Raw genomic sequence first — 24,961 nt, 5'->3', positions numbered from 1 at the left:
ACTTTAGAGAGTTACCTGCATTTAAAACGCACATGAGTTTTACATCCAGCACCAGTATGCCTCAGACTGGGCTTGCACACTGAGCCACGTGCACACAGACCCGGGGTTGGGTTGGTTGGTGGGTGTGAAGGACCTTCGCCTCTCCTGGGACAGTTGGCAGCATTTCCATCACCCCGCAGGCCCACCACCCCCCGCTCAGAGCTTGCTCCACATTCCCACCGAGCTCTGCAGGGCCTGGACAACGCAGCGCATGGCACCGGGAAGAGCTGGCTGCGACCTCAGCCCTGGCTGGTGGCTCCTTGGGGCTGGTGGTTCCTTGGGGCTGGTGCCAGGCAGCTGATGAAGAAATAGTCTGCGAGAAGTCACTAGAGGGAGATGCAGGCCCACGCTTGCCTTGCGGGGCTGCAGAAGGGGAGCAGAGAGGATACAAGGAGATATGGAGCATCCTTCCCATCGTCCTTCCCATCCTATCTTCTGTTGACTGGACCCATTACTTGGCTCTGATTCTGCTCTGCACCACCACAGACCCAAGATGCATGCTTGCTTGGGAGCACCAAGGTGGATTTACATGAACAGCAAGCAGAAAAAACAATTTCACTGGTGATTCTGCAGGTACTGGTGGGTCGGGGGAGGCGGCTCTGGCCAAGCCCCACTTCTGGAGGGCCCTGGGAAGCAGAGGAGCCTCAAAAGCAGCAGGAGCTGCTGAAGCCTTTGCTCAGCTGCTGGACATCACGCCATCAGATTGGAGATTTCCAAACTCTTCCCATCCCAAATGGGGAGGAAAAGTGAAAATTTTCATTTCTCAATTTTCAAATGTCAAGTTTGAAGAGTTTCTTTTAAAAACAGCTGAAATGCTTTGCTCTCAACTGTGAAAACTTTTTTTTGGGTTCCCATCTTTGTTATATATAATTTGTTATCATTTACTTTGATTTCAAGCTTTCATGCACAAATGATTTTATAAGCTAAAACCCATCTCAAATCAGAAAAAAATATAGCTTTTTTTTTTTTAAAATATCAAAATGAAGTATTTTGTCAACTTTTTTCCCTTCCAAAATCTACCCCAAACAGACTCTTTCCCCACAAGAAGTTCTAACTAGGGCAAATCAGCATCCTCCTAAAAAATTAGCAGTGCCAAAAGCTACTGCTGATGCCAGCCATGAACACAATCCCTGGACACCTCCACAGAGCATCTCCACCCTCAGGCCCAAAGGAGGATGGCCAGACCCACAATTTGAACCTTTCCATTGATCCCTGTGATATTGCAGTAGGTAAATACATAAGGGATGTATCTAAGACTACGTGTAGCTTCCAGAGGAACCCACCCTGGGTCACATCCAGGTCTCACATTATCTGACCCCTGTTGCTCTTTAATCCCTGCAGCTGCAACTGAGAGGGCCTTGGGGCCAACCACCTCTTGAAGCCATAGTACTCACCCGAAGAGACAATATATTTCTGAGCCAAGGCAGTCTTTGTACATAGAGGTTTTTGGAAAGACAGAAATATTCCCACTTCCTCAGCCCTTAACACAAATTTTTCACCCCACTTGCAGACAGACACTTGACCCCCCAAAGGGAGAGGTAATGGCAATGTTGATGTGTCGGTGTTACTCTGCTCCTCTGGCCAGAGCTATGTCCCAAGCCAAAGGACCAGCATTCCTCTATCACCAGGATTTTTATGCCCCAAATGGCACTGATAACCATATTTTTCAAGAACGCTCTCTACAGTAGGTGTTAAGTAGGCAAGTAGCAAACTAGCACGAAGGAGGAAGAGTTGAGGAAGGTCAGGATGAGGCAGAAAAGACAAAAAGGAAAGGAAACAGATATGGCAAATGGGAAAGCAAAGACCAGAGGTGACCAGCCAGCCCCTCTTTCCCCAGAGACCGCTAACGAGGTGCCTTGTGGACTGGAAAAACCACTGGATGCAACTGAAGGGTAAAATACATAAAACAGGAGAGAAGGGAGAAGTGATTTAGAAAAGGAAAAGACAACCCTAATTCATCTCCAGCCAGCTCTCTTTAGCCAGCTTTAGTAATTAGATGCTCTCAGATTTTCCCCTGGGCACTACCCAGCCTGCAGTTCAATCTCCAGGCCAGCTCGTTACCATCGCAGCCCTGAAGAGCAATGGAAGATAAAGACTGTGTTTCCTAAACAGCACCCAGTGTCTGGGTAAAATTCAAGGAGATTGAGGAAAGTAAGCAGCAAAAGCTCTGCACAAAGTCATCAGAGCAAAGCACCTGAAGGGGACAGGCTGCAATGAAGCTGTTTTCATGGAGAGAAACACTAATGTACAACGAACAAGCCTGCAGAGTTTGGAACAAATTAAAACATGCCGCCAATTAAATCACAGCGGGTTTGCTGCCTTTGAGGTGGAGGGAAATCAGGCTTCAAATCGTGAGAGCAGGGAAGCAGCCAGTGCTGCTCATCTACAGCACGGGCAGGCTGGACATGGAGCATCACGGCAAGCTCTCGAGTGTGGACAGCTGCCATGTCCCTGCCCTTGTCCGAGGGTCCTGTCCAGCCCATGCCCTCTGCTCAGAGACGTGGGAACCTGGGAAGCTGCTGGCGGCGGTCGGTCCAAGGAAGCACTTGCAAGCTGGGCAAAGCTCACCCCGTGGACACACTCTGCACTGCGTTAGAATTGCACTAAATTATTTTTTTTGGTGCTAGTTTTCAGGCAGATCAGGGAGCTGCACTGACCTACCCTGTGGTTCACAGAGCACAGCACTGAGTGGGGGACTGCTGGGAATGGGACCTCAGGGCAGGACAAGCCCTTTCCCTGCCACCATTAGATCAGCACCAGCTAATCAGAAACTTCATCCGGAACGTAGCACCTCTCCAGCAGAAGGTCCTGTGGTTTGGCTTAAGCCATTCACAAATGTTAGAAAATAACCAAGGGAAGAGCGTTCCTCTCCTGCGATGGCATCCACACAGCCCAGAGAGCAAACCAGCATAACCCAAGAGCACACCCACAAACCCTACAGTCCTTCTCATGGAGGTAAGATCCAAATCTCAAGGAAACCACAGACATCAGCTCATGAATCCCTCAGGCACATTTTTGAACCCCAAAGTTGCTGGAATAGGGGTTGAAGCCGTGCAGCATGTGGGAGGGTGAGGAGAGAGCTGCCAGGCATCAGCTTTACCCACTGCAAGGGCCGGATTTGCAGTCCCCTACAGCAGTAGATGCTCTCAGGAGGACAAGGTAGGACCCTTTGGTGCTTTCCCATCATGCATGTTATCAGGTGTATGCCTTCCCTCTCCTTGAACTTGGGTCCAAGGCAAAAGAGGGCTGTGAAAACTAGAGTTGAGGAAAGGCAGAAACCTGTGCTTGCCACAGCAGGCTTTCTCCCTCTATCTCCATTTCGTAGCCCCTTCACACAAAGCATAGTCATTTCTTTTCTTTTTCCTTGCCACACAGCACTACCGACCACCAGGGAGAGGGAGCCCCAAGGGATTAATGACAGTTTGTATTAAAAGTAGACACTATTCATCCAGGCTAGCCCCTACACAGCCGCACGTTACCCAGTCGATGCAGAGACCATCAGCACCTTGAATTAAATTAGCCTTCCCAAATATATCAGAATCAATGGATTCAATTACATGAGTGTAAAACCCTTCAGAGGCTCCTTCAATGTAACATATAAACCAGATTTGAAATCCAGTTAAGAGCCCCCCTGTCATTAGCTTTAACTAACTTGGTTCGTGGTCCTGTTTCTGTTTAAGACGGATGACTGTGAGCTGGCGGTGGTCAGTAAAGAGCTGTAACACACAGACTCTAGTTCAGCACTTTTTTTTTTTTTTTTAAACTAATACCATTAAAAAAACCCCTAGTTTATTTTACAAAGTCCTTTCAGGCAAGAAATCAAACAGAGAGCTGCAGAAAAAGTGTTCTGGCTAAAACTCGACTCCATCATTTGTACATCTTAAAAACAGTTCAGCTGTTAATTATGAACAACCACATTCCCTGCAAGGTCACCTTCCCACAGAGAATGTGAGAGGAGCCAAAGGGGAACCGAAGGGACCTGCAGGCAGCTGGTTCAACTTCCTCAGCCCAGCCTAGCACTGTGGGGCTGATTCCTCAGCCCACCCCAGCAAGGAGACCCACGTCCATCTCAGGAAGGGAACCACAGAGCACAGGGCAGACCTGGAGACTCCACAGACCCACAAAGTTGAGGTGCCCTTGGCTCTACCCACAAACCCCTCAACAGACCCACAAAGCTGCTCATGCTTGGCCATAGATACCACTGCTGTCCACTTTCCCAGAACCCAGCTTCTGTGGCTTGTCCAGGAGGTGTTTCTGGATGGTCTAAGATGCTAATTGCTCCTATTAACCCACTACAATTATCAGTCACTAGCTCACTTTCCTCCCTGAACAATGCAGTCCACAGCCTGCATAATTTGTTAGCAGACCACAGCGAAACTGGCGGCAGCTCCGTACCACACACTCCAACATCTGCCCAGCAATATATTTAGCATTATTTGTAAACCTCCAACAGCTGGGAGTCTGGAGAAGAACATGTGAAACATGGAAAGGCTGAACACTCTTCTCGGGGGGAGACAGATGGAGTTCATTTGCCTCCCCATCCTCCTCCTGGCACAAAGGAGGGTTGGAGGTGAGGACCAGGCGTCAGATGCTCCTCCATGAGCCTCTTCCTGCAGCCGTGCAGCCACGCACGGTAATTAAACCCTCTGCAATCCCAGCTGCATGATTCAATTTGGGGTTTGGCACATAGTAAATCCAACAAAAAACAAGAGCTGGTGGGGGCAGGGACTTGGCCTATTTGTAAGTTCCAATTAAAATAGTTTTAAAAATTGACTCATTCCTGGTTTGCTTTGGGTTTTGCTATTTCTAGTCCTATTTTGTAGCAGGGGTGCAGAGAACATCTTCAGCCAGCCCCAAAGAAGATTTCTTGGCTTTTTAAATTGTAACCAAACTTTTCGTTCATGAAAAGACCTGCAGCAATGTGGGACGTTGAGAAAGGGCTTTTCAATCTGAAAGTGAAAATATTTTATTTGAGATGGAACAAAAAGCAGTGCTGAACCCTGCCCCAGGCTGCTGTGACCTGGGTACCAGGATCTGCTGCAGGGTCCTATTTCCTGCAGCACCAGAGTCACACAAAGATGCAGGAAACTCCACAGCAGATATTTTCTCCTTTCATTTAATCTTTTTTTGTTTGTTTGTTTTGGAAAATAGGGGTCTTTCACTTCCAAGCTCCATCTTGGAGACCATGGACATCATCACCATCTCCCAACCTAAACCCCCAAGCAGGGCACACAGCTCCAGCTGAGCCAAGCGGGTGCCCACCAAGACCTGGGGTTGCAGGAGACTCGTTGGCTTCATGACAGCCCCACTCTCACCTGAAGTTTCCGTCTAGCCAAAGCCTTTGCTAATAATTAACAGTAAGTAAAGGAAATAAAAGCGCCCAATAGAGCCATAAAAGGGAGGATTTAGGCACTAGATCATAAGTGTGCACTGGCCCAGGGAGCTGGGGGAAGGTGCAGAGGCAGGAGCAACTCAAGGCTTTCCCACTGCAGGGATTCACCAGTTTCACAAAGGACAAGGATGGACAAGTTCAAGGCACGAGTTGCTAACAGCAAAAGAAGAACCTTGCTGGATGATTTCACATTCCCTGCTCACATGCAGAAGAGGTCACAGACAGAGCCAGCCGCATGTATCCATCTCTAAAATAAGCACCAAGGCACAATATCCAGGTGTTCACTGGACAAGGAGTATCTCCGGGGTGAGCAGTGGCCTGCCCTGGCCCCCAGGGCCCACTGGCCAGGAGGTGCTGGCAGGTTTTTCAGGACATTTTCTCATCTGCAGCACCAGCTGCTGCCATGGAGACTGGGTTTCCGTGGGCTGCCATGTGAATGCCTGTAGCAAGAAAGCTCTTAAAATCAATGGGCTGTTACATGGGAGTCTTTTTTTTTTTTTTAGTTTTGCTGTTAAACTGCTAAAAAAGAGAATACACCTGATGCCTAGATGTACCTGGAAGTCCCAGGCAAAGAGGCTACAAGGGTCCCATCAAATCCATTAAAATAAATTGATGGAGGCATTGCTCCACTCAGAAAAGCAGAGGGGAGTTTTCTAAACACCTTCCCTTCACCCCATCACACACCAGTAGTAGACATCCTCACAGTGTCCCCCCAGAAATTTTGACAGGTCCTTGTGAAAGCTTGCCTGAAGGCATAATAAAATTGGGTCCCTGAGGCAACCAAGCCTGCCCTGACATCACCTGCCACCCTACAAGCCAGGCCTCCACCCCACAGCAGCCTCAATTAGCTGGCAGGAGGTTTTGCTCAGGGTTTGGAGCCTGCATCCATGCAGGTGCTCAGGAGCAGCACTACGGTCCTCCCTGCCCAGCTGCGGTGGTGTGACCAGTGCTTGGCTGCCAAGGTCTCCTGCAAAGTCTGAGGAGCCCCCTTGGAGAGAACCTCAACAGCCTTCTTCCTCATTTATGCGCCCCAGACAAGCTCCTAAGAGGCGGACAAATGTCAGCAGAGATACATAACCACGTGGGTGACTGTCACCACAGGACACCAGCTCCCTTGAGGGGAGCAAGATGAATATTTGTTCTCTGTGCAGCAGTCCCTGGAGGGGATAAAAACCACAGCCATTTCTTTATGAGTTGAAATAAAGAATTTAGTTTTTTCTTCTAAAAATTAAATTGTGAGGTAGTGTGGTTTTGATGTTCCATTTTTGTTGCTTTTGGGGGTTTTCTGATTAAAAACAGTCTTGAAATATAGCTTTAATCAAAGCACTTCAGCTCTCCAACATGACCCGTACTTCTCCCTCCAATCAATTTTGCCGGTTTTGATCCAGAGCACTAATTTCCTTAAAACACTTTTTGCAACAAATGAAACAACAGTATTGAAAAGTTTCAGCTACAGCCATGTGTAAGAGAACTTGGTGCCTCATTCTGTACATCTCGAAGAGGAAAATTAATGAAAGATATCAGCATGTCTCTGCTCCACAGGACATCGCACAGGCAGGATGATTAAGTCCATGAAGCCCATGGGCATCGATAGCCAGAAATCATTTGACAGGCAGAGGACAAAGGGATGCCTGGTTTAAAAAGATACTGGAGGCCCTGCCTGTGAAAACAACTCTGCAAAGCCAAAGATTTAAAAGCCAGTTCTTCAAAGGAAAGTCACCTATGGATAAGACATCTAGGCGCCGCTGGCAGATGGCATCAGGTGAGGAAGAGTACAGTGGGAAGCCAGGGCTTACAGCTTGAGCTCTGTCCCCGCTTTCCTGAAACACCAGGTTTAAATGTTGTTGTTACCAGAGGCCCAGAACTTATTAACCACAAGCTGTGAGGCACTGCAGGGGCAGGGGCTGAAGCATTCAGGTATTCAATAGGTGAAGTCAGTGCAGAACAAATCCATAGGACACACACCAGCCAGGGGATGCCAACTCCCAGCGGGAAGCTGGGGTCCAGCCCTGGCAGCCTGCACTAACTCAGCACTGAATTCCTACACATTGCAGAAGAACATTTTTTAATTCAACTTCAACGTCCGACATGGGAAAGGTCTATATTGGAAACTCTCATCTGGTGAGCTCAGGGGAAACGGGTCTCTAAGCTAAAAGTTACTGGTCTCTTAGGCACAACAGAATCACGACTGAATTATATTGGTTCTGTGTAAACAGAACAAAAAGCCAAAATCAATAGCATACATGCATGCTCCTTTAAACAGGCCAAATTTAGAGAAGAACCAGCTGAGAAAGACAAATTGGGAACTGTTTTAAACAGCTCAAGAGTTGTCCAAAAGCATGAGAGTTGAGGCAGAAGGCATGCGGGTTTAAAACCCCCAGAAATTAGATTTGGGAAGTGGGGAATGAGCACAAATTGAAAGCAGCCATTAAGGATGATAAAACAGAAGAAAAAAGGAATTGGCATGTGATAAGCAAAGCAGAGTCTACAATTTGTAGAAAACTGACTTGGACAAGGAAAATAAAGACAGGAGAAATCTCTGACACGGCCATCCCTCGTTGCAGCAGGGGTCCTCATCGCGGCCCCTGCCACGTGGAAGCGGCTGAACTGCCAGCAGCGGCGTGGGAAGACGGAGCCAGAGAAGCTGCATTTCTGTCCACGTTTCAGAAGAGCCAGATGACAACAAAATACTTTCCATTCCAGAAGTGACAAGGAGGAGGGGTTTCTCAATGCCATCCTGATAATTCAAACTAAAAAGCGTTAAAATAGCAGGCTCTCCCAAACATGAGCACTGATTTTTCAATTTGGCTCAGAAAGCTGGGGAAGCTCCAGGGGACTGGGAAAAGGCTTTATGTTGTGCCAATATGCAAAAAAAAAAAAAAAAAAAAAAAAAAGGCGAACAGGAGGCCTTGAGTAATTACAGACCTCTTCCCTCAAGCCAAGCCCAAGCAAAATAACAGAGCGACTGATATGGGGCTCATTAATAAAGAAACCACAGATAATGTAATTAATGCCATGGTTTTGAAAAGAGTTGCTGTCTAACTAACTTGGTATCTTGCCTGAGGAGATTAAGACTGTTTTGTTGACAAAGATAACAGTTGATGTAATGATCCTAGACTTCTGTAGGGCTTTTCAGTTACTACGGCTTGATACCATGATCCAAAAATTCAACTGACTTCCTAAATGGCAAACAGGTTAAAACCCAGCTTGGAGCATATCCGTCTACAGAGCCCAGACAGCTAACATAACGTGCTGCCCTAGTTTTCAGCTAGGTCAGGCTATGTAAAATGTATTTCAAAGCTTAGTGTCTTCTCCTAGGAAACACATTTTTGTTAATAGAATCCCCTTCTATCCAACAAAAGTACAATATGATTTACATGCTCAAGATCAGAGAAAAACAATTTTAAATTATTTTTTCCAGCACATTCTACCATCAAGCCCCTGGAAGAGGCTTAGTCATGGGAAAGTTGAAAATCAAGGCTGGACTCTTTGCTAAGTGAGCTGCACTGATTTAAAGGAGCAATAATTGCCAGGAAATCCTATGGGCTGTGTTCAGCAGTAGATCAGGTCAGACATAACTATACCTTTGGAACTGCAGCATCTACAGCAGGAGTCTGGGGAAGAGAAACCCCTTCTGGTGCTCAACACAGCCTCCCTCCGCTCTGCACCGGCCCTTGCTTCCTCGGAGAGGTGCACAAGGCTGCACCCCTCAGCTGAGGCATCACTGTCCTTCTGCAGTTGCTTCAGGACAGAAGTGCAGGATCCTGTGTGCAGGAGACATTTTCTCAGTCAAAGCTGGAATAGCTCAGCCCAGTGATTCCCCACATCACTGCTTTGTGTAACCAAGGACAGAAGTTTTTGCTCACAAGTTTCATGCGTGGCACCTGGTTTCTGGATTTGGGAAGTGAATATGTTGTAAGCCTAAATAATAAACAAGATAAATGACTTCTTTTTGGAGGTCTGCGTGGGATGCCTCAGCAGTGCCCTGTTTTCACAGGGGGATGTTCGGGGCTCCCTGGTATCCTACCCAGGCACTCAAACAGAAACAACCCAAAAGCCTGAACACCCCTGCAAGCTTCACATCCAGGGGCCACATTCGGACTGAAAAGACTCTGAAGAAGTCCCCGTGCTCACCTGCCACACTCGCAAACAGCACAAGTGCCTCTCCTCCAGCAGCTTTTTCCAAAGCAAAAGCAGAGAAAAAATAACATTTCTAAGTGGGCCTTGGGCAGAGAGCAGCCCTGCTGTCGTTGCACACAGGACATGTGGCTGCCCCAAGCACACGGCCATGAACCTGCAGCAGGACATGAGACACTGGTGGGAAGTGCAATGTCCCATGAAGTTGCTGTAGCAGGAGCAGAGAAGCTACTGATCAAGCCAAGCCCTTGCTGCAATACTTCTGGCATATGGCAAGCCATAAAAGTCAGCAAGGGCACAAAAACTGAACCCAGGCAGAAGGTCAGATCATAAAAGGTTGAAGAGTAGCTGTAATTCTCACTATAGGATGCCTCATGGCTTGGTTAGATGGAATAGCACTTCATTTCTCTGACATGGGGTGGTGGTTAAAAACCACTGCAGTTCAGATCAACGTTCTCCTTTCATTACATTTATCGCACAGTGGATTTGACGTGCAATAAATTTTCCATAGACACCTTATCCTACCTGAGAAACTCGTTTCAGAGGTCTTCAGATGGCTGAGATATCAGCGCTATCAGAAACAAGAACAACCATCTCAAGATAATGCCTGAGAGCAGCAGAGATATTGCTGGGCTCGAGCTGCCGGTCACACCTCCCCCACCAGCCTTTGCTACAAACCCACGGGGCTATTTGGTATTAGCCCAGCTTATCCCAGGAGCCGGCAGCCCAAAATGTCAACGGAACCAGTGGGGTGGAGGAATGGCAGTTCCCCTGTAAGGGTTTGTCTTTATTAGGCAGGATGGACCAAGTGCAAGCCTTTTGTGACAGGTATTTTAAAGACCAACATCCAGAGTCTCCTGATATACACAGGCTTCAGACTGCTCTGATTTTAAAGGAAGGATCCTCTGGTAGTACTTCAACATTAAGCAATCAAAGGTGCTAACAAGGAATTAGCAACTGAATCTCCATTTACTGCTTTCAGAAATTATCTTTAAGATGGATCTTCCTCCTAAAGTTTAAGTAGAGCCAGCATTTCCTTTGCCACAAAAAAATACCCAAGCTTTTTTTCCTATTCTTTGCATATGAAATCTCTTAATCATCAAGAGCACCACATTGTGATTTGCTTTAATTCAACTGGAATGTTTCTTGGTATGATCAAAAACTAGCAAGAAAGTCCTGTAAAGTAAGATCTTTTATTCTGTATATTGGATATTTAAAAACCTCATTAAAAAAAAAAAAAAGAATTTTTAGTTGGTAACAAAAACCAAAACCTCAAAATCTTTTTTTGCTATCCAGCTAGTAAATGTCCAAGCTTATTTTGCTCCATGTTCTCTGCTTCCTCCAAACATTGCCTGACCCAGCAGAAATACATGCTCATGAATTGTGCCACACAGGACCATCTCCTCCTGCTTAAGCGTGCGTGAAATCAGGAGCAATAACAAGCATTTGCCCAGCTTGCTATTCTGGTTCATTTGGTCTCCTGCTCCCTAGAATTGTTTCTGAGAAATTACTTGCAAGGAGCTCCCTGGCTGCTGGTTTACACATGCCATAAAGCTAGAACAGTCACACCACCTCACCCCACAATTTCCCTTTCAGGCTGAAGGACAGCCTGGAGTCTGCTCAGACATTCCTCCCAGCCCATCACCATGGATTCAGGCCACCCGCTCAGTGGAAAGGTGACACTCTGCAAAATAAGACTCTTGCCAAGCTTTAACAGCAGAATCCAGGCTGAAAATTTTAAATCCTTGCAGAAGTGTTCAGATGCTAATAAGACACCTACATTGGGTTTTTTAATTATGAAGACCAAAGAGAATGGCAAGGAGGAGGAACAAGCAGTCCCCGCTGCCGAACTGCTGTATTTGTACACACAGTGACCGTGTCGGACTGTTACTGAGCTGTTGCTATTTAAGGAGCCACCAGGATTGAATGAGACTGAACGAGTGGTTGCAACACCAATTTTGTTCAATAACGAATCTGAGCATGAAAGAACAGACGTGCCATGAACAAACCAAGCATTTTCATAGAGATTTCACAGCATTTTTAAATCAAGAAGAAATCTTGGCAGTACTTTGAGCTGTCCAGATAATTAAACCTGTGAAATTTTGTCTCTTAGGAAATCAGTGGGATTTAAGTTTTTCTTGATTTTAGGTTGAATGGCTTTAGGATCCCGGATTATATTGCTTTGGAAAAAGCCATTCAGTTTAGTAATCAACTCAGCCCTCTTGCTCACATTTAGCACAGACAAAGAAAAAACAAAAGGTAGAAGTGGCTCAATACCATCCATGTCTCAAAGATTACTCATAAATTACAATCTACCCCTCAAAAAAAATCATAAAAGGAGTAGACTGCAATTGAGGTATAATTTAGGCTGCCAACGAGAAAGAACTAATCTTTCGCCTTCATCCACTTACATCTTCCTCCACCATCACCCTAGCCCTCCATAATTATTTAGGTCTAATTAGCAATTAAGGAATTCACCAATATGTTAATTTACTTCTAAATGAACAAAGGCATGGAAAGTGTAACTACAAAGTATATCTTTGGATAGTCCCTGCAGCAGAGCTGATCTGCTCTTCATTATTTTCATACTGTAACACGTTAGTATCACAATTTTTTCTTTTAATAAATTCAAACGTGAAAGATCCCGAGGCATCTCTGGTCCTGATTAAGTGCTTGAAAAATAAACTTGTCCCATATCCAGAATATCATTAGTCTTCTTCCCCTGTAGACCTATGAGTTTCAGCACTTTCCTTATTACGGCAACATCTCACCAATTCACACCAGTCGCCAGGAGAACCGCAGCCAGTGAAGCCGGCTGGCAAATGAGCATCGGATGGGGGAGCATGTCCTAAACAGGATCCATCAGGACTTGAGGACTAATTGCAGGGAGGCAGATACCACCTTTCAGACATGCTCAGGAGGAGTGATTTTGCCATCTCAGTTCGTTATCATCTTTACAAACCCAACCTGTAAGTACCCTCATCAGCAAACCAGCAGCATGCTCACCTGTGAGCCTGCCTGCTGCTGCCACGCTTGTGTCATGATTAAACCCTGGAGCAGACGGTATGAACCCAGCTGCAAAAGGCCACGTGGCCATACATGAAGCATAGTTTGCACAAAAGAGTTATCAAGGTGTAGCCAGACAGTTTAAGCCAGGTGTGAGAACAGAGACTATCCCCAAACGGTTAACAGCAATGCCTGGGAGGGTGAGGGAAATACAGAAAGGACTCCACACTGCTCAGTCACACCCACAAAAATCTCAATTTACATTTGCTGGCAGGTTTCCCCCTCAGGATGTCTGTTTGCCTGAACTCAAACAACAAACCTTAGATAGAAATCCCAAATAAAGCAGAAACATAAAGGACTTGCAGCCTGCCTCACTTGGAGCGATCGCTCGTCTCCCCTGATGCATGCGGAGGAGATGGAGACATGCCCCAAGCTCCCGCTGGGTGAATGCAGCTCCCAGGAAGAGGTGGCAGCCGCCAGCCCCAGGAGCACCAGTGGGACTTGGGAGCAGCCCCCCCTCTCCCACTGCCAAACTCCCCGGGGAGCCATGCCAAGGAAGCGTGATGCTTTGTAACCCCCAGAACCACAACCACCTCCCCCCACTGCAGAGCTTCAGCCCTTCCCACCTCCTCAATGACGGTGAGCAGCAGCAGCAAGTCCTACCCAGGCAGACGCCGTGTCCCACGCGCGGGCAGAAGTGGTGGTTATCCAGCCTCCTGCGTTTTCCTGTACCATGCAGAGACCTGCCACCTTGCTAACGGCACCGTTTCCTTCCCTCCGAGCAAATCTGGCAGGCAGATCTACAAACACCTCTGTGCATGCAGTGGTCTGATCCATCTATCACCACCTTCATCAAGCCACCCCTCTTGGGCTCAATGCAAATGCTCAAGGTCACCTAAACTCACCTTGGCCTCCACCAGCTCTGAGATGTGTCAAGTTACATTCAAACCATTAAAGACTGATATTGCAATAAAAAAATAATAACTAGTAGCCTTGCCTGGGTATTTTGCCTTTTTACCAGATTGCTTGTTAGAGCAACTCGTTTCCCCAGGAGATGGCATGGTGGTGAGACATACCAGAGGGACACAGGGAGGGGTGTTCCCTGCACATACCTCCTGCAGCAATGCAGGAGGGTCATACCTGAGCAGCTGAGTCCTGGATTTCATTGGTTTCTTTTGGCACCTAGACAGTTGGAGAGAGAAAGAGGAAAAATATCACTGCCCAAGGACCTGCACTGACTTAAGCGTGTGCTTATTGTTAGCTTCAGGATTGAAGAGCACGCTGCCTCCAGCGGCATGGGAAGCATCCAGGGAATGCACACTAGGAACCAGTCAGTCATTCACAGTGACACAAGGAATAGCTTTTGATTAAACCTCTCAAGTCTTCAGGTGGTTTTCTTTTGTTCTTGAAGCTTTTGTTTTGTTTTTCTTTTGTTTTTGAAGCTACTCAGTCCTGAGGAGGGCCAGCAAGGGATGGGAACTGGTGTGATGTGGGGCAGAATTATCCCATGGGTTCCCACTTGCAGTCAACTTACTGATGTTTAAAATAAAACCTTCTCCCTGCTGGGTAAGCCACTGGAGCCATTCAGGTGAGTGCTCCAGGCCTACAGTGCACAGGATAATACAGATAATAAAAGCAGGTTAAGAGGAGCCCATCACCTTGCAAGCACAGAGGACACATCTTGTAGCTTTTAAATCAGAGGTTTGTCCTTACTTCTTAGCTCTAGGGAGCGAGTCCAACTTATTTCAGAGCTACAGCCAGTACCTAAGGGCTGTCAGCATGAGAAATGCCTGGTATCATTTTGAGGATGACCATGGTTACACTTGCTGGGAAGTCAGACACACCAATCTCCCTTAGAGCAGGCAGACAACCAGCGTGACCTGCTCTGCATTACATACTCAGCCTTCTCCGCACTTACTCCTTGGCAAAGCCAGCTCCTAGCTAATCCCTTATGACCAGGGCTTTTCCTAAAATCCTCCTCTTAAAATAATAAACACAGAGATTGATGTAGCCCAGCCTGGGGAAGGGAGCAATTACTGCAGGGCTGCTCCAGGAGCAGGGAGAGGCAGGGCAGCAGCACAGCTGAGTGTCACCGCTCCCTCTGTGCTGCCCGGGTGTTCTAGCACCAGGATCCTGGGGGAAGGAAATGTCAGGCGGGACCCAGACAGGGCAGATGCCCCAACCCACACCCAGTTCCCTCCCCTGATGCTGTGCCCTTTTCCAGCAGCTCTCCCAGCTCCTCCCTAGACCATCAAAAAAGGGGATTACACAGGGGAGGTTCATTCCAAAAGCTGACGTGAGGCACTTGCCTCTTCAACAACCCTTCTCCAGGCAGCTACGAAGCCCTTCTAGATACCTGGGCTAGAGAGGTGAGGTGTCTCCCTGGGCCAACCCCAGCTCCTGAGGAAAGCCTGGGTGCTTCGTGTCTTTGGGGATTTACTATGTGATCTGGGCTTTTTGGCACAGATATATTTCTTGAAAGATTGTTGAACACTAATAAAAGTAAAATCCACAATACTTCTGTTTTCCAGCAATGCTGACAAAACAGAGGAGACAACCTTTGAAAGGACGATGCACCAAAGGGTGCAATGCAACAGTCTTGCTGGGAGCGAGCAAGAATTTCAGTGATCTACAGTTCCCCAGTACAGCTTTCACCCCCTCCCAAAAGCAAAGCTACAGAATTACTCAATAGCTACTCAAAACTTTCCTGTGTTAAACACATGAGCACATACAGTCATACACACACCCAGGCTTTCTTTGGCTCAGAAACTCTCCCTTTAATTCATTCTTCCTCTGCACCAATGACTTGAAGGGAGGGTTTGAATTGTGAAGGGACCACCACCCCATGTGCTGGCCACCGTCACTGCCTTGCATCGCAACTCAAACTGGAGACCCAAGTACTTCCAGGCTGCATTTTAATGCCCTGGGTTGGTCCTTTAATTTGAATCATGTTATACCAAAGAGGAGCTTGGGCCAGCAACCCCCAAATTTGTCAGCTGCCCCCAGCCACACCTCTGGCCAAGCTGGTGAAAGCTCCCATGGGGAACCAAAGCGCTTGAGGTTGAAGGAGTGTGTGCACGTTGAGTTGTAGCTGCGGCAGTGCTCGCCGGCGGCTGCTGGGTCTCCCATCATGAAGGTCAGTTGCTGTAGAGCACCCTGGGGAGGAAGAAACACATAAACCACAGTTTACCCAGATGCTTCCTCCAGAGGAGAGGGAAAGGTCTTGGGGGGTGGGTGGGTGGGGGGGGTGTCTCCAGCCTCTTATAGCCAGGGACTTTACAGGATGGTTTAGGCAATCAACATTCACTCCCCAACTTCAAGAGCTGGATGCAAAGGTCCTGGGAACAAAGGCTAAGAGCCAGCAATGTGCAAGCTATTCTTGAGTTAGATAACAGTGAGGATTCAAGAGGTGCTAAGCACACTACAGGATCAGGCCCTTACTATTCAACTCCAAGAGAGCCCAGCCTGAGCAGCACTCTGGTGCAGTGGCAGTACCGAAAGGGACCCCTTGACAGGCTGACAACCGTGCCTGCAGACAGCAAAGACCTGCGACTCCCCCGTCACCTCCCCGCACACCCAGGCCCTCCAGCCCTCAGCGAGGCAGCAAGGACTGCTTGGCTGGTGCCGTGCAGCAGCAGGGAGCTGCTCTCGTACTGTAAAGGCCTCAGTGAGAACAAGGCTGCGTGAGGAGAGCGACCAAAGGGAAAATATTCTGTACAGGAGAGGATTTACAAAGAAGAATGATGCACGATATTGGGCTCCCAGCACAGACCCCCAGACAGATGAGGGAGGGAGGTGGAGACCCCCAGAGATACCTGTTTGTCTACATAAGACAAAATGTCAACCTTCAAGATTTTGCACTCGTCAGAATCAAAACTGGTTCAAGAAGGGCTTCCCTGCCCTACTAGGCTGCCTTCATATTTCCTTCGTTAAGCTCAGGGTGACTGAAATAACTACTTAGCAACACAGCACCACTGATTCTCGAGGAGCTTTTCTGCATGACGTGGCTATCCAGAGGGAATGTCTGAGCTGGCTCTATCTACCCAGTGGTCCTCTGCTACCTCCCAGCAGCAGCAAATGAAGAGAGGATCACGTCCAAGATGCCAGATGACCACTTCACTAAATGAGCTGAAATCTTCCTCCCCAGGATGGAGGTGCAGCTGTGCAGCCTGCTATAAACCAGGGATGAGGACAATGCTACCCCAAAGGAATGGAGAAGAGCTTCAGACTGATGGCACAAACCAGGGGTTGGTCTCAGAAACATCACTTGGTCTTTTTCTGTAAGAGCTAGATCTGTTTGATGCCCTCAATTTCTGTGTTTGAAGTTGACCATCAGATATGTTTCAACATAAAACCTGACAGCCTTTGAATTTATCTGGCATTTTATAACAAGGCCATCCACTTTGATCTGCTGGGAATCCTTTGCTGGTAAAGTCCTCAGAGCAGGGTCTTTATCTTCAACACATGCATGGGACAAGCTCCCCAACCAAATTCTTTGCATGCTGCCTGCACAGATGACTTCTGTACATGGTACAAGTCACGGTCAACAAGAGAGGATGAGTGTACGTCTAACCTAGAGATCTCTACTGCTGACCTGACTGCTAGCACTTGTGTTGCTCTGACTCAAAAACCAGCACTTTGCACAACTCAAAGCCTTTGCAGAGCTCACCCTCCCCAACTGTGAAAAAAATTGGTGTGTTTTAGGAAGAGAAGGCAATGGACTCCTTCAGAAGGAGTTTCAGCCTCATTTCATGCACTAGAGCAGACCATGTCCTCAAACACAGACCTGCCAGGTCTGCCCAGCTCTCACCTTAAAGGGGATCTCGAAGGACTCGATCAGGCCTCCAATGATGATCAGCCCCTCAGTGTTCACTCCCATCCCGAAATAATTGGACCAGCTCACTCTGTCCACCAGCCGACAGTCCACGTGCAACTCCAGCCTCTCCAAGGAGATGCTGAGAGCAACTTGGTGCCAGTGCCCATCGCCAAGAAAGGAAACTGGGAACCTGTGTGCCCCGAAGAGGGAAGGGAGGAGGCACAACATGAAACTCAGGTCCCATACCTTATGCAGGACTAGGCTTCACCCTTACCAGCTCCCAGGGTCCCCCATGTATCCATCCTTAGTGCAGTTGCAAAGGACAGTACTAGAGAAATTAAGTCTACCTTACTGTCACAAGTAAAAACCCACACTTCTGTTCCAGCACGGGAATGCTATTTCTATACAATGGATTTGGGCACATCTACAACCAGCTGGGGTATCTAGGAAATTATTGGTATTTGTGTCTCTCCCCACTTAATTTATCCCCAGGGATTTGAACCTTTTCTGTTCTTTGCTTTGTTTTCCAGATCTGCATCATTTTGACAGAGTGGAGTTAGGCAGTGACTACCTGCAGTCACACCACCAGGTCTAAGGGACCATCACCCAGGTGGGGGGACATGACCTTGATTCAGCTGAGGTGGGGTCAGAGCAGCAGTGCTCAAAGCCCAAAGTGGAAAACTTTAACTCTGGCCTTGGGAGTAGAAAAGGAAGCATGAAGAGGCAGAAAAAAGCACCTGAGCTGGAACTTACTCGTAGTGTCTCCTCCTTGTGGTGACAAAAACCAAGGCGTATGGATTAATCCTGATCTGGAAGAGCACGTGACTCCGATGGCTAAGGATGGTCACTAGGCTGGTGTCCTCCTTCAGCGAGTACCTGAGCTTCATCAGCACACTCAGCTCATCTGCAAACCTAGCAGGAAGAAGGGATGCATGGTATCCTGCAGCAGCTGATGTATCACCATGAACTGCCCTCTTAGGACATAAAAAATGGGTCACAGCACAAATGAACTCAGTGAGAACAAAAAATAAACAAAACAAGAGCAAACAATCATTCAGGTTGTAAGGTCAGGTACTCAAAAAGAAGCAGCCAGGCCATATAACCTTAATGCGTCCCTCTCAGGTGCAATCTCAGCACACACTTATGTGTCTGTGCATGATTTTCATGGGGCTCCTGCCCTGACCACTGCTGAGACTGGATGGTAACCCTGTTACAAATGGCTCTTCAATGCTCTGCCACCATGTCCAGTGTCCTTGTCCCCAGCAAGCTACAGCTCCGTATCAAGTACAGCAAGGTCTGACCTGGTCTGTGCCTCCACAGACCAGTGTCTTGGCATCAAGCAATGCTGAGGGACATGGCTGTGCTCTCTCTCGTGCTCTCTCCAGTTATGTGCTGGAGTAGAGAGGTCTTCCTAATGGGAACACCAATAAAACACATTAGTGGAATGGTAAGTCAAGCACTGTGTCTCCCCTCTTTTTTGGTCGTGTAAGAAAGGGAAGAAACACCGAGCTCATAAGAGCACAGAGTGGATGTCTTATCTTCGTGTTGTTATGGAATAGGGTCTTAAAGGAACCTCTCAAACGAACAAGCATGCATGAGATGATTTTGAGCACCACCACCCCAACACCATCCCCATGAAGGCAGCCTACCTGTCCCCAAACGCCTCCCTCGTAGGGATGTTAAGGGTAGCGTACTGCCCGATCTCCAGGATGCTGCAGTTGGCTTCATCATAGCCAAAGGAAATATTGCTGAGGTCCTGGGCATGGGAAGTAATTTTGTCCAGCAAGTTCACTTCATCTGCAATGGGGGAGAAGAGAGAGATGCTCAATAGCTGAGATACCTTCACTACAGGGCTCTGCTCTCTTCATTCTTCCTATCAGACAACAGACAAACCCCCCAGGAATAAAAGAATGCAATTTGGGGAAATTAAAATAATTCACAAATACAGTCAACTTGGACCAAAACAAACATTCAGGTAACTTCAGAAGCAGCCAGGTGATATTTTTGAAACAAAATACATGTTTTGAGGCCGGTGTCCTAAAGACTTGAACTTCCTACCCCAGCAGTGGTGGTATTTTTATGACCATATAGTTGGGATGCTCAGGACTGTAAAGCAAACCTGGGACACAAATGTCCTAAAATGCAAGTCCTGGACCAGTTGGGCCCAGAAAATCCTGCTCAGTCCTTTTCCAAGCTCCCTTGTTGAAATTTGCCCAATTTCAATAAAGAATTGGACCATGGTGCGGGATGAAGTTACTGTGTCCCTCACTGAGGCGGGTGTCCTGATCAGACCACAGGGGTACCCCTTTCTGCCCAAAGCAGGGTTCCTTGCTATGACAAGGTCAGGAGCTCCATCAGGAGCTGTGCATCCCACAGTACCCCTTCCCAGCAGGTGAAAGGCCCACTTTCAGCACTATTCTGTGAACATATAGGATGGTTTGAATTGGGTGAGAGCCCCTGGTCTGGGTTATTTGGCAGCACTGTCACTTCAGTCTCATGAGAAGCTTTTAACTCCCTTGGTGAACAGAGACATTCCCTTTCCAAGCTCATTCTTTAATGAAAAGATCCTTCAACTACAGAAATACATGAACAAAAATTTGTTTAAAACCACAAGGTTCCTTGTTCCCCTCCATTAGCAAAAAAATTCCAGACATCTGGTTCTACGCAGACACACTGTTTCTACCTTTGAGACATCTACAACCAGGTCCCTCCTTTCTTGTCATCCCTTTATGTTGCTGGGCAGTGTGGCAATAACCATCCCACCTACAAGGGGTGGGGACAAGGAATGGACCTGAGGCAGCACCCCATGGGCCCAGCCTTGCTGGAGGGGTCTGGATCACTCCAGACCCACAGCCCCTTTACTGGGAGGGCCTGGACAATCCCACTTGATGACTTGTCAATGGGAATCCTGCCAGTACCATCTGCACTAGCATCTGCCATCATTTGGGAGGCATCCAGCCTCTGCATTCATTCTAATTCCCACTGTGGATGAGGTGCAAGATTTATTTGAGGGCAGATGAACAGCCTCAGGCATGCTGCAGCCTGACAGGAGATATACACACCCTATAGATCCGTTGCTCTGGAAAATAACAAGTCAATTGAGTGGAAAGCTGCTTTGATCCAGTTCAGATGCTAATGTAACAGTCCTGTCACCATCTCATCAGAAGATTTTGCAAGGGAACAAGCCCTGTGCTGGGAAGCATGGGAGGGAATAGGGTCCTGCAGGAGATGCAGCCATTTGTGGTGACTTGGGATTTCATCTGGTATTTCCCCGGCTCCCTACATGGTCACAGCATCAACATATTCCCAGGCAACTCAGCAACATAAACATGCAACAACCTTTGGCAGCAGGACTGTTGCAAAAATGGTACCAAGCCAGACAGGGTGCAGGGCTGAGCCCCTCTGAGACTTGAACAGTCATAAACCCTGAAACGGTACTGAGTCGGCAGAGTTTATCAGTGTTGTAAGTGATGTGCATGCACAGCATGGGGAATTAATCTGAGACCAAACACAGCTGACAGAGGGGAAAAAAATATCAGGAATATTTGTCCCTTCTCATTCCCAAGCAGTCTTGGGAGGTGATTTTGCAGCTGCTGACATCAATGGATGTGCCAAGACCTGCATGCTCCATCTCCAGGGGCTGCAGCCCTCATCATGGATCAACTTTGCTGGTGATTACAAGCAGACAAGTGTGAATGCGGTGGATGCTATCAGGTGAAGGGCTTTCCTACACAAGCTGCAGCTGGGGACTTAGTACTAGAAATAACGTGCTTACATGGAAGTTTTCCTGGGCAGGGTATGGCCTTAACACATGACTTGAGCATTTACTGAGAGTTAAAACCATGGCCCATGACATGTGAATCTAGGGTTAAAATTAAGCATGTGTTTGGTGCTTTCCTAAACAGAGTAGCAGAAGCCTCTCCCTGTGGCCTAAGAACTGGATCACAGGGGCAGGGCTACACCGGCAAGCGCAAACAGCCAGGGTTGGTGTTTGCCTCTGGGCCCCTCACCAACACCAAGAGAAGAATTTGGCATAAAAGAAACACAGAATTAGGAGCGAAATTAATGAGATCTTTTAAGGCCCAGGCAAGGGGACAGGTAGGAAGCACAACCCGTCAGAGCCGAGGAAGCAGCTGTCCGCAACATGGAGCACCAGCACACACTGCACCTACAGCCAAGGGAGAGATGAGTGGATCCCACTGTATGCCTGGAGCAGCCCCAGAGCCAACAGAGGAGCTTTGCACTGCTGTGGCCTCTGCCATGGCAGCCACCACAGCCTGAATGTCACAGGAAGGGTTTAGCCATGTTCCCATCCTATGAACACCTCTCTACATGTTTGCATGCACACGGGGAGCAGCAGAGTGAGAGCTGAGCACAGCCACCCCACAGCCCCCACACAACGCAGGAAGCTCAGAGGATGGTGACAAATCTCTATGGAGACAAGCGAGGACAACCGAATGACAACCCGGTCATTTCAATCCCCAGAGAGGGTCAGCACTCAAACCCTGGCAGTCAGCTGCACAGTCATACCCTGGGCAGAGCCACTGCAAACACCACCCTCCTCTCCCTGATTCCCCCCACAAGCCAGAAGAGAAATTTTGAAATAAATGATGTGCCTCTCAGACACCAGCCCTCACGCAGAGCTGAGGAAGCTGGAAAGCAGATGCCCTTCTCCCACTTTACCAGCTCCAGACTGCAGCTCTTCCACATGCACTGCTTTTTCTTCCCACTCCCTGTTCTCCAGAAGCAGCTTTCCATGTATTTATTTTAGGTGCATCTGGCTGGTTTCTGCACTATTGGGATAAGCCAGTGGGGCCTCAGGAACACCTGCAGCAGAAACCCATACTGCATGAGCCAGCAAAGCATCAGATGGGATCCATCTACTACAGACACTATGAAGAGAGCCTTGCTGCAGCAGCTGCGGCTCATGGCACCACGCTCTCATCCTGGAGCAGCAGCTGATGCACAGCGAGGCTGTTTATTACACTGGATTTAGTGCTCAACCAGCCTCAACACCAAAGCTTTTGCTTGCAACTTCTCCCCACGATTAACCCAGGGTCAGCTCTCCATCCTGACACTGCTGGGTTTCTGGTTGTTACAAGAACATCACAGATTTACTTTAAATTTCAAAGCAGGTTTATTTTCTCTTTGCCTTAACCTCTGGGAGCAGACGTGCTGCTTCTCAAGGACACGGATTACCTGTGGAAGCAATTCTCAGCTGCAGGGTCTGAGTCACCAGCTAACAGAGATCGGGGTTACAGCCTTTCTGGGAGCAGATTAATCCCAGGCAGGTGGATGCTGAGGATGCAGTGAGTGCAGCCACTGCAGCAGCCAGAGTCAGGGGCAGGACAGACTGTACATCTGATATGGTAATTCTAGGTTTCTTTTACAAAACAACATGTTTTCTCATGAGTTTTCAGCTTTCCTAGGGCTCAGGTGCCTTATCCCCACAGGCATTCACCCTACTGCCTTGCTTCACAGAGAGGATTCCCCATCTCCTTCCAGTGGCCATCAGTGAGCAGCTCTGCTCACAAACGCTCTTTCTACCACTTCTGAGCAACGGTCACCACCAGCATGCTCCTATCTCCACCCTGGAGGCAATGCTGCCCAGGACCCCAGGATCAGGGCTCACACCAAGCTGTACTCCCAGTCCAGCTGTGTTTGCATTGGGCTCTAGACTTGGGTCCTTCCTTGCCCGTCTGCAGAAAAGCCAGGCAAGACTGCCCATGGTGCACATTCAGCATGCCAGACCAACATGGTTGCTATTCAACCTCAAACCAAAAGCCTGCAGAGTGGCTATTTCTATGCTGAAAAGGAGATTCCTGGAGTTCAACAGCTGCTGCCAAATTCAGCTTGCCTCAGGGCTCCTAAAGCAGTGCAGGAATCTTCCCAGGCAGCCCAGTGCCAGGGAGACTTGTGCATGGGCCAACCTCAGAAAGGACAAGCACCGGCCAGTGCAGCCAGAGCCAAGAACACAACATCCCAAGCTGAAGTTAACCCCAAGCTGAAGTTAACCAGCGGTCATCAGGGTGCCAAGCACATTTTGGGAGAAATGTTTCCAAGGATGGGGAGCACGGCAGTCAGTGCAAAGGAGGACACCTATAAAAACCTGTTAGAGATACAGCTTAGAGCTGTTGAACCACAGCTCATGAACCCATTGCAGTGCTTGGTGTTGTGTCAGGAGGTCTCTGCTTCCAAGAGCCCAGAAACTGTACCAAGAGAAACAGCCAGACTGACCTTGTGTTTTAGTGCAGATATCCCAGCAATCCTAAGCTTGGGCTACAGGTGAAAACCAGCAGAGCCTTGCAAAGCTCAGCAAGAAAAGATGCATCCTCCGATTATCAGCAGTGTGCCCTGGATCATCATTACCTCCACTCCTTGGTCTGAGCAATTTAAGAGATGGCTATTTAAAAAAACTATGACTTCTTGTTTATTTCCTTTGTAAAAAAGTTAAACAGTAAACAAAAAAAAAAAATTATGCATCCCTTTTTAAAAATGAAGTTGCTTAGAAAAGCACACAGAAAGAGAGATTAAAGACTTTACCCCACCACTCTGAGAAGTTATAAACAAATTCCAGCTCAAATATTAAGAACACAAAACCCACCAGAATTTCTAGGATAAAGGAGAAATGAAGGCAGAGGGATCTGCATATCCTTCTGCAATGTTTGGTGTTGGGGACTTTGTCGATGTACCTGCATCAGACCATAAGCTCCATATTTTCCATACAGGGTTTTCCTGCCCTTATCAGTCCTTTGACCCCACACAGAGTTAAAATTCCAAGGAACAAGATGACAAACAGGAAACACGGACAATACCCTGGTCAGACTGGGGACCCAGAGGACAACCCCAAAGGTAAATCCACCCTTTGAGGAGGAGGGTAGACAAACGAGGAACCATTCAAGAGACAGAGACAAATATGGGGCAGGAGACAAACATACAAGGCGTCCTACCAGGAGACAAACTACCTCCAGCACAGGTCCAGGGTTCATTCAGGAGGCAAAGTCAGAGGCAGGGCTGGAGGCAAGCACCCTACACCATAGCTCAGGGGAGAGCTGAGGGCACAGGGCTGAGCTTACACAGGGGTCCTGGGATGAGGGCATGGGTGGAGGTCCCAGGTAAAGCTGGTCAGGGCCATTAAGACCCATTAGTGCTCCCAGGGACCAGTCAGGGTTCAGTAGTGGTCCTCCACCACCCCGTCCCATCCTTGGGGCTGCATCCCAGAGGAAGGTGTTCCTTGAGGGGGCACTCCAGGTTGCAGATACAGAGAAGTGACCATGCTTTCCTCTAGCTTGTATGCAGGTGAAGCTTTAGGTTCTCCCCAAAGGAAGGAAATGAAGGAAAAGGGAATTGTATGAAACAACATAAAACATAATTGGAGCTCTGGGAGACCTTGTAACAGGGTCTGTCAGACTGAGTCACTTCCCGTGGACACGGCACCACCAGTTGAGACCTGAAATAACTGGGTTGGACAAGGCTTGGGGACAACCCCAGAGGACGGCCCTGGTGCTTGCTGTCTGGGGAATGGAGCATATGACCTAATGGGTCTTTTTTCCCTCTAATTTCTGAGTGCA

General features: G+C 48.0%; 1 protein-coding gene across 1 annotated transcript in view; it reads right to left on the bottom strand.

The window, feature by feature from the left end:
• Nucleotides 1-24,961, bottom strand: part of LOC141953113 (uncharacterized) — a 96,069-nt gene that overhangs the window by 41,608 nt on the left and 29,500 nt on the right. Inside the window, exons 2-6 of the mRNA XM_074891423.1 lie at nt 19,040-19,187; nt 18,144-18,302; nt 17,385-17,580; nt 15,587-15,730; nt 13,715-13,756 (exon numbers count right to left, since the gene is read on the bottom strand). Coding sequence (XP_074747524.1) covers nt 13,715-13,756; nt 15,587-15,730; nt 17,385-17,580; nt 18,144-18,302; nt 19,040-19,187 — 689 coding nt within the window. The remainder of the gene's footprint in view (nt 1-13,714; nt 13,757-15,586; nt 15,731-17,384; nt 17,581-18,143; nt 18,303-19,039; nt 19,188-24,961) is intronic.

The sequence above is a fragment of the Strix uralensis genome, chromosome 21 (genome assembly GCF_047716275.1).
Source record: "Strix uralensis isolate ZFMK-TIS-50842 chromosome 21, bStrUra1, whole genome shotgun sequence".
Taxonomy (NCBI): domain Eukaryota; kingdom Metazoa; phylum Chordata; class Aves; order Strigiformes; family Strigidae; genus Strix; species Strix uralensis.
Note: the sequence above shows the minus strand (reverse complement) of the source record. Positions and strands in the feature narration are given on the sequence as shown.